Genomic DNA, 9,727 nt, shown 5'->3' with positions numbered 1-9,727 from the left:
GGATGTGGGTTCCAGCCCTCTTCAGTCAGTGTGGAGTTTGCATGTTCTCCCTGTGTCTGTGTGGGTTCCCTCCAGGTGCTCTGGTTTCCTCCCACAGTCCAAAGACATGCTGTTCAGGTTTCCCCCATAGTGTGTGAGTGACACAGAGAGAGTGTGTTTCACTGATGTATGGATGAGTGAGCCATTGTGTGTAGTGTATCTAGCAGTGTAAGTCACGTTGGTGAATAAGGTGTGTGGTGGAAGTCGCTTTTGGAGAAAAGTGTCTGCTACATAAATAAATGAAAGAACCTTTAATAGGAGAATCACTTTGTTTGATATGGTGATGTTTACATTTCAAGCACCAAAATATACACATATGCAACCTGCACCACAGAGCATGTCAGCAGAGAACCCGTCCAATGTGGGTCTGTTCCCCCAGCAGAGGGAGCTGTAGCTGCGCACCACCTGTCGGATTAACGTCGCACTCCGACAGGTCGCGCTGCCTCTCTTACGCACGTGAACGCTGCAGATCCGCTAGAGTTTGTGAAGCACACACAGCCGCTGCGTTCACATTCCTCAAATCCCAGCGCGTGAGTCCGGCGTCGGGCCGCTGCAGTGTGTGCTAGATTGTGGTACGTTATTTAAAAAGGAAAAAAAAAGACGTTTGCACTGAAAAACGTGTGTTCCTTAAATTGTGGAAATTCCAGCAGAGCAGGATTAGAGCGGCTCTCTTCTTAAAACTGCTTCAATCAATCTATGTGTTACTTCTATCCACTATTCCTCCTGCTGCGAAGCGGTGTAGCTGTTTGGGTCCGAATTCTACAGTGGGCTTCTCTGTACTTTTCAGACTCAGAGCAGCAGAGCAGTGCCCGGCGTGGCGTGGAGGGGTTATCCAATAAGCAAGAGTAGGTTCCCCTCAGGGAAACAGTAGCTAATTGCTGATAGTAATATATATACAGTATGTATGTATGTATGTATATTTTACATCTTTTCGGTGTCTGCTTGCTGCACTTATTCTGATACTACGTGTACTCATATACAGTGATCCCCGTTACCTGCGGTTTCAGTTGCCCCGCGGCCCGAAAATATGAAATCTTGTGCCGTCCCGCCCGGGACGTGAATCATCCCTTTGTTCAGCGTATGCACGCTGTATAATAATCCGCTACCCGCCCGTTCGTCACTTAGTGGCGTCGCGGTTACCAGATGATCGACTGTTGCGCTGTTGCAGTGCTTGTGTTCAAGTAAGATAAGCTAAACTTAATTAAAAAAAAAAAAAAAAAATCTATACTTATTGCTTATGAGGACCTGGGCGTTGCTCCTTAGTTTTCCTTTCTGCTGGTGGAGAGAGTGGGACTCGGAATTACTGCTCTTACCAGAAAACCTGTGGCAAAACTGTAGAAATTATAGGCATTAACTGTACATTTAATAGATTGGAGTACAAAATTGCTGCCTGCTTTAACAAATTTGTGTGAAGCAAATCATTGCCAGATGTTCAGTGAGCAGGTATATTGATGACAGATGTATTGTGAAAACGAAATACCGGATCCTGCTATTTCGTGAAAGTGTGTAGAGCTGACAGTGAAGCATGTGTTCATGTCTACATGTTTGTCTCACTGTATAGAGAGATGACTAACAGTCTCGCACTTAATGTCCTCTTTCAGAAATGGCGTGGTGGACTCTGGCAGTTCTGCTGCTGTCTCTCTCCATAGCCTGCTGTGCGGAATCCATCCAGGAGTTCACATCCAGCACCCTCATCAATAACGTGGTGCAGGACCCCCTCACAGGCCGCATCTATGTGGGAGCCATCAAGGCCATCTACCAATTGGACTCCTTGCTCAAGCAGGAGAAGAAAGTAGAGACTGGTCCCAAGAGGGACAGCCGCCACTGCACACCCCCCATCCAGTCCTGCCACGATGCCAAGATGACAGACAACACCAACAAGCTGTTGCTAGTGCACCCGTCTAACGGCTCGCTCATCGTGTGTGGAAGCCTCTTCAAGGGCATCTGCTCCCTGCGGAAACTCAGCAGCATTGACCACCTGATCTACTATAACGACAGCAAGGGTGAAAAGGCTTATGTGGTCAGCAGTGAGGAGACGGTGTCTGTAGTAGGAGTGATGTCAACCTTCACCAAAGAAAATGATACATTTGATGTGTTTGTCGTGGGGAAAGGCTACGGAAGCCAGGGCAACATGAAGCTTATCAGCACCCGCATCCTGCAGGACTTTGGCAATTGGGATGTGTTTGAGGACATTGTTGAGGCTCCTGCTGTTCAGGTCACCCCATTTGTCAAGAAGTACAGGCACAATTTTCGCTACTCATTCAAGGAAAGTGGCTTCATCTACTTCCTCTTCACCCGCACAAGAGGGGAGCTACATAACAAAAACTTTACCTTCATCTCCCGCCTTTGTGAGGATGATCACCATTACTATTCCTACATGGAACTGCAGCTCAGCTGTGGCCCCAACAACATGTACAACAAGACACAGGCCACCTTTGTCTCCTCCCCTGGGGAGGAACTGGCCCGAAACCTGAGCGCATCCGGTCAGTACGGCCAAGTGCGGTCGCAGGACAAGATTCTGTTCGTAGTGTCCAGCACCGATGAAGACAAGCCCCGTTCGGGGCTCTGCACGTACCCCCTGAGATATATCAACCAACGAATTATGGAAATCATCAGTGCCTGCTATACAAAAAATGGGAAAATTGGAAACAAAGTAGCTGTTGATTCTCCGTACACAACCTCAGCAAATCTATTATGTTCAGTATCAGTCCGTGTAAGTAGCGCTCCGTTTCAAACATGACATTAGCAATGTTTTCAGTAGTGTCTTGAGGTTCTGTAAAGTCGGAACAGTGAAATGGGATAGCTCACCTTAAGGTTTATTGTCTTTATTAGAATTTTCTAAAAGTGAAAACCTGAGTATCCCCTCTTGCACACTTGACAAAGTGATTGTATGAGGAAGCTGACGTTAAAGACTTCTCTCTCTGTGCCCATCAGCAAGACACGCTGACAAAGTACAAATGTAGTGCCGATTTCCTGCCTTCACCGCTGGCCAGCACACCAGGCTTTGCGCTGGCTGCCCAAGCTGTCCACACCACCAGAGGCCTGCTCATGGCTGTCGCCGTTGCTGTGGAGGCTGAGCGCACGGTGGCCTTTCTGGGAACCAGCAATGGGAAGGTGTACCACGTGAGTACAGCAGCAGAGGGTGTACGGTATCTGAGAGCAGTCCCAGGTACCACTGTGGTCAAACTCATTTTCATAGGAAAGAAAATGGTGTGAAACTAGAACACAGGTAAACTTCCAGGTACACCTGTCCAGCACACCAGAGGTGTACCGAACTGTCCCTGGACCCAGCTCTGGTGAGGCAGTGAACAAACACCTGCTATTCGACAGAAACCACAGGCATCTGTACGTCACCACAGGAAAAAAGGTACCGTCTTGGGAAGTGGACTGTATTTGTACTCTGTGTAAGACGCTTGATGCTGGATATCCTTGGCTCTGTGTCAGATCTCAATGGTACCAGTGGAGGAATGTGATATGATGAAGGACTGCAAGTCTTGCATGGACCTCAAGGATCCCTACTGTGGCTGGTGTGCCTTGGAGGGCAGGTAAGCACTCAGTTCACACCCAGTTAGCAGTGAGATATTCACTACTTTCTACACAACAGTTTGCTCCTACTGCTTTCTGCATGAATGGCTCCTTTGTCTAAGGCATAATAAATGCAGACAGTCCTATTTAACAACACGCCACATTTCACGTATCCATATTTTAATTGAATAAATGGTTTGATCAAAGTCATTGATGGAAAAAGTATGTGAACTTCTAAGGTAATGATATGCTGAAAAGAGGGTAATTGGAGTCTGCAGTCAATGCATTGGGTGTTCCAGTCGACTGAGGTGTGAGTTTGGCCTGCCCTGCCGTAAAAAAAAATACACACGGTTTTTAGTACCTGCTCTTCACAGCACAATTCAGTTGAAATACAATAGCCTGATCAAGTCTACATAAGAAAAATACTGAACAAGAGCTGTGTTTGTGGGAGGTTACCATGGAAGAAAGCAGTGCTCTCCAGAAGGACATTACTGCCCATCTCACCTTTGCTGTCAGCCAGGTGTTCACAGCTGGAACAACATTATGTGGACAGGTGAAACAAATCTGACCTTTTCTGGTAACTGTATACAGTATTATTTTTAGAGAAAGCCAAACACTGCATACCCACATCAGTAGCCAATCCTGTGATCTAAAAAAAGGGGTTTTCAAACTGGGGTCCGGAAGAGGGAGTTAGGGGGTCCGCGGAAAACTTGACAGAAAAAAATATTACAGTAATATAATTTTTTACGTAATCTACGTATAGTTTCGTGATTTATGAGTGATTCCTTGTAACGTGTTTATCCCAAAATGCTTTGCGCTCTTTACATTTTGCACTTTTGCGCACATGGCGCGTGCTAAGAAGCTGCGCACGACTGGCGAAGCCTTATTGTTACCAGCTACTAAAGACATTGTCAGGGAGTTATTGGGAGAGGGAGCAGCACGAAAAGTAGAGTGCGTGCTTGTGTCAGGCAATAACGCAGTGAGCAGATGCATAGGTGACATGGCCAACAATATTGCTTTGCAGCTTTTACAACAAGTGCAGGCCAACGAATACTGTGGCGCGCGGCGCTCTGGGTTCGGATGGGGCGAAAAAGGACGCGCAGGCAGCGTTCAGGAAGAACGTTTTACTAGAACACCGGCATACGGGGAAATGATGCTCGCGATCCGAGGACCCCATTTCCTCAAGAACCTGCACCTCATTTTATTTTTTTTTTCTTTTTCTTACGGATCAGAATGGGTCACCAGCCTACCCAAAGGTGTCTGACTCCACATACTGTCCAAAGTGACAGGAACTAATATCTCCATTCATCATTTCCGATAATTAAAATCTTTATTCAATAAATAAATCCTGGAAAACTGCCATGCCAAAAATAAAATTAAATAAAACAATAAGATAAATAAGTCCAACAAACATGAGAGAAAAAAAAAAAAAACGCATGGCAGAACCTTTAACACACTAAAAAAAAAAAAAACCTGCACCTCAAGCCCGCCTTCCCAGCCTGCTTTTTTTTTTTCAAACTTTATTTAATAAAGTTATCAATAATACATAGAACCAAAACAATACATTAAAATCCGCAATCAAACAAATCCAACACCGTTTTCCTACAGTTGGTCAACAAAATCACAAAGCAACCATTACATAAAATAGATTGTCAAGACAAAGTCTTTCCCATAACAATCCCCTTTCTGGCTTCAAAGAATATAACTGACCCATGTCTTCCCCACACCAACATACCCAAAAGGACTGTCCCAGCCTGCTTAGTGCCACCAGGTTGGTTTGGTTTGGTTCGGTTCGGTTCCGTTTGTTTGTTTTTTGTTTTTTTTTTCTCCCCCCCCCTCTCATTGGCAAACAGAGACACCCCTTTATTATGCCCTCAAGTCCCCCCAAGGGTTGCACTCTTTATTCACATTTTCCCCATAATGCAACTATTTACAATAAATGCATTCCCTGCTGGAGGATGTGGTGGTGCAGCGTGTTTGGCTGGGTCTCGCTCTCTGGTGGGTCTGGGGTTTGAGTCCTGCTTGGGGTGCCTTCCAACTGACTGGAGTCCAGAGTAATGGCTGAATGAAGGTTGTATCTGGAGTTACGATGCGTGAATGGTTACGCCATGGATGGTCTGAAGAGATCTCGGGCAAAGTGGATCTGGAAGAGGTGGGTTTTCAGAGCCTTCTTGAAAACAGACGGAGTTTCTGCAGTCCTGAGTGACAGGGGAGGGTCATGCCACCACAACGGACCCCGAACCGAGAACCTCTGAGCTTTGCCTTTCGTGCGCGGGACCACCGAGCGAGCAGAAGTAGATGAGCGAAGGGGCCCGGCTGGGGTGTGCCGGTTGATCAAGTCCTGTAAATAGCCGGGAGCAGTTCTACTGATGATGCATTTGCACACAGTAACCGGGGTTTTGAATCTGATACGGGCAGCTATAGGAGGCCAGCGCGGAGAGGTGAGTAGAGGAGATAGATGGGAGCGCTTTGGCAAATCAAACACAAGTCGTGCAGCAGTATTCTGCAGAAGCTGCAGAGGTTTGACGGCATTAGCCGGAAGGCCACACAGAAGAGAGTTGCAGTAGTCCAGACGGGAAGCCAGCATGGCCTGCACAAGGAGTTGGGCGGAGTCACTAGTGAGGTAGGGACGGATCCTAGGAATATTTTTGCAGGATGTGTCTGCAGGACCGGCTTGTGGCTTCAACATGTTGAGAGAATGACAGGCTCGCATCAGTCGTAACTCCCAGACTCTCAGCAAAGGAGCGAGGCGAAATGAGTGAGGTGTCCAGTTTGAGCGAGAGGTCGTGACAAGAGGGCAGGCCAGCTGAGGGGTAAAGAATCTCTGTTTTGGAGAGGTTGAGTTGGAGGCAGTGATCATACATCCGTGAAGAGATGTCCGACAGGCAGGCAGCAATGCGTACGGAGATGTGTGACGCACCAGGTGGAAAGGAGAGGAAGAGCTGGGTATCGTCGGCATAGCAGTGGTATTTGAAACCACGGGAGGCTATGACCAGACCCGGGGGGAGGGGGTGTAGATGGAGAAAAGAAGAGGACCCAATACCGAGCCCTGCGGAACACCGGTTGAGAGAGGCAGAGGAGAAGAAAGAGCGCTCCGCCAGACCGCTTGATAGGACCTGTCAGAGAGGTAGGACTCAAACCCTGTGAGTGCCGCACCTGTGATCCCAAGCCGGTTAAGAGGGGAGAGTAGAACCCGGTGATTTACGGCATCGAATGCCGCAGACAGATCGAGGAGGATGAGGACCGAGGAGAGGGCGGCAGCTCTAGCAGCTTGGAGAGCGTCAGATACCGCCGGAAGGACGGTCTCGGTGGAGTGACCAACTTTGAAACCAGACTGACAACCATCAAGGAGATGGCTCCGGCTGAGTTGATCACAGGCTGCCCGCTCAAGGGTTTTTTTGGACAGGAAGGAGAGGAGAGAGACCGGTCTGTAATTTTGAACCGGACTGGGGTCCAGGGAGGATTTCTTTAGCAGAGGCGAAATTAGATAGAGCACTTTTGAAGGCAGCCGGGAAACAGCCAGAGGAGAGTGAGGAGATGAAGGAGGAGAGTTGCGGGGAAATGTTCTGAAGGAGTGATGACAGGACCAGATCAAGCGAGCAGGTGGTGGCTTGGCGCAACATCAGGAGGTCAGCGACTTCAGATTCGAAGAGCGGCTTGAAGTTGGAGAGGACAGCTTTGCAGGGAGGTCCAGCGCGAACCGGGCAGGTCGATGGTGAGAATTTACCAGTGATCGCTTCGACTTTGTCTCAGACAAAACAAAGCAAAGTCTTCAGCGGTGAGAGGAGGGTGGCGGGGGACACAGATGGGATGAAAAGATGGCAAAGAGAGTGTGTGGGGTGTTTTTTGGATGCAGACTATATTTTGTTTGCGGAGGAAGGAGGTTTTAGCTGAAGAGACAGCAGACTGAAAAGCAGCTAAGAGTGACTGGTAAGCATCCAGGTCCGACGGACTTTTGGACTTACGCCATCTTCGCTCTGCCGCCTGCACTTTGGTCCTGTTAGCACGTGACGCATCAGACAGCCACGGGGTAGCAATGGGGCGTGCCGGTCTAGAAGACACAGGGCAGAGAGAGTCGAGGGTGGAAGACAGGGCAGAGAGGAAAGCGTTAGTGGCATCATCTGTAGATAGAGCTGAGAATTGTGGAGCAGAAGGGAGAGCGGCCAGAGTAGCAGAGGCAAAGCAGGAAGGTGAGAGAGATTTTAAGTTGCGGCGAAGGGCGACAACGGGTGCAGGGAAGAGATGAAGAGTTAGCGGTGAGGGACGGTTGAAAGGAAATGAAGAAGTGGTCAGAGACATGCAGCGGCGTCACAGAGAGAAAGGGACAGCCACAGGAAAACGCAAGGTCAAGACAGTTGCCCGCTTTGCGAGTAGCAGGGGATTGGGACAGATCAAAGGACTGCAGAGCGACCGCTGACTCAGCGGCCGACATCGTCACGTATGACCCTTCCTCGTGCAGGCGCGAGAAGGCAGTGGCAACGGGAGTCCTCCGTAGGCCTCTTCAGGCGAGACGCAAAACGGCAGCGGACCCAGGCAGCAACGCGAGCTTCAGCTGACCGCGCGGGCGGGGCTCGTCAGGGAGTTGAACCCGGGACCTATCGCACCCTAGGTGAGAATCATGCCCGTAGACCAACGAGCCCCGCCCCCGCTTGACTTTGCTTTTCGAGCCACCGCGTGTTACCGAACCATTTCTTCATTTGTTGATCTATTTATTTATTTTTAAGCCCGGTGTCTTCCAAACGTAATGTTTTCCTTGGCCCGCCTGCTGGGCGGAGACGCTTCAAGGCGACGTGGTCCGCGCACTCTTGTTCGTTTCCCTGCAAGCTGGAGGCGACCTCGCAGCGCGCCCGACTCCGCACGGGAAGGCTGCGCGTCAACGGGTTCTTGCAACCCTGCGGAGCGCGCTAGGTCCTCTGCTTGCGAAGGAACCTTGCAAATTCTGCGAGGCGCCGGTCGCCGAAGAGCGAGCGAAAGCCGCGCTTTTCCCATGCCAAGTCCCAGGGCTCACGGCGCAAAAGGGAGACTCCCTGCCGCGCAGCATGGGGCTCGATCCCACGACCCCAAGATTAAGAGTTTTGTGCTCTACCGACTGAGCTAGCCGGGCACCCCTGTACTCCCCAGGAAGTGCAAGCAAGCTTAAATGTGCAAATTCAGGACGAGCACAAGGACAAAACCGGCTCCGGCACATGTGCCTCAATGCCCGATTTCATCTGACCTTAGAAGCTAAGCAGAGTCAGGTCTGGTTAGTACTTGGATGGGAGACCACTTAAGAATACCAGGTGCTGTAAGCTCATTTTAGGGGTGTGGTGGCGCAGTGGGTTGGATCACGGTCCTGCTTTCCGGTGGGTCTGGGGTTTGAGTCCCTCTTGGGGTGCCTTGCGACGAACGGGCATCCCGTCCTGGGTGTGTCCCCTCCCTCTCTGACCTTATGCCCTGTGTTACTGGGTAGGCTCTGGTTCCCCGCGACCCCGTATGGGACAAGCGGTTCTTAAAGTGTGTGTGTAAGCTCTTTTTTTTTTCCCCTCTCTTTTTTAATAATGATTTCATTATTCATTTACTTATTTATGTATTCAATTATTTATTTTCATTTTATTTTCCCCTCTGTTTTGTTTCACACGCGAGGAACCGCTCTCCGGCTCTTCGGTGGGCTCACCACCTGCCGGAGAGGACATAAGGGGCCGGTGCGTTGTGATTTGGGCGGTGGTTGGGGTCGAGTGCCCGGTTGACCCAAACCTTGGACGCCAACTCTGGCTTTTGGGACTTGGAATGTCACCTCACTGGTGGGGAAGGAGCCTGAGCTAGTGCAGGAGGTTGAGAGATACCGTCTAGATATAGTCGGGCTCACTTCCACTCACAGCTTGGGTTCTGGGACCACTCTTCTCGACCAAGGGTGGACTCTCCACATGTTATTATTGCACATTTTAGAGGGAATAAATACTAAAAAGAGGAGGAAATACTATTAAAAAAGGAGGGGGGGGGGGGGCAAATACCTTGAGATGGGGGGCAGGAATAAGAAAACACAAAGGACACACAAAGTACACAGTAAAATATCCCATACACAGTGAAATACACAGTAAAGACCACAATAATACTGTCAATATTAGCACCAACAGGCCAATGGTTAGTGTTAGTAATGACAATATCAATGCTCTGATGGTTGTTA

At 49.3% G+C, this 9,727-nt stretch overlaps 1 protein-coding gene and 1 non-coding gene across 3 annotated transcripts; one reads left to right on the top strand and one right to left on the bottom strand.

Annotated features, from left to right (window-relative positions):
- Positions 1-469: 469 nt before the first annotated feature.
- LOC114912419 (plexin-B2-like) lies at positions 470-3,609 on the top strand. Of its 2 annotated transcripts, none has more exons than XM_029259171.1 (5): positions 470-611; positions 1,641-2,752; positions 2,974-3,162; positions 3,281-3,406; positions 3,484-3,609. In XM_029259171.1, the coding sequence occupies exons 2-5, from the start codon at positions 1,643-1,645 to the stop codon at positions 3,586-3,588; spliced, it is 1,530 nt and encodes a 509-aa protein (XP_029115004.1). In that variant the 5' UTR covers positions 470-611; positions 1,641-1,642; the 3' UTR covers positions 3,589-3,609. The 2 variants fall into 2 exon arrangements, with proteins under 2 accessions (XP_029115004.1, XP_029115005.1); XM_029259172.1 differs by having other exon boundaries at positions 472-569.
- A 4,986-nt stretch (positions 3,610-8,595) lies between these two features.
- Positions 8,596-8,668, bottom strand: trnak-cuu (transfer RNA lysine (anticodon CUU)). The gene has a single exon. It is a non-coding gene; the product is annotated as a tRNA-Lys (tRNA).
- Positions 8,669-9,727: the final 1,059 nt, after the last annotated feature.

Source organism: Scleropages formosus, chromosome 16 (genome assembly GCF_900964775.1).
Source record: "Scleropages formosus chromosome 16, fSclFor1.1, whole genome shotgun sequence".
NCBI lineage: Eukaryota > Metazoa > Chordata > Actinopteri > Osteoglossiformes > Osteoglossidae > Scleropages > Scleropages formosus.
This window is presented reverse-complemented; position numbering and strand designations above follow the sequence as displayed.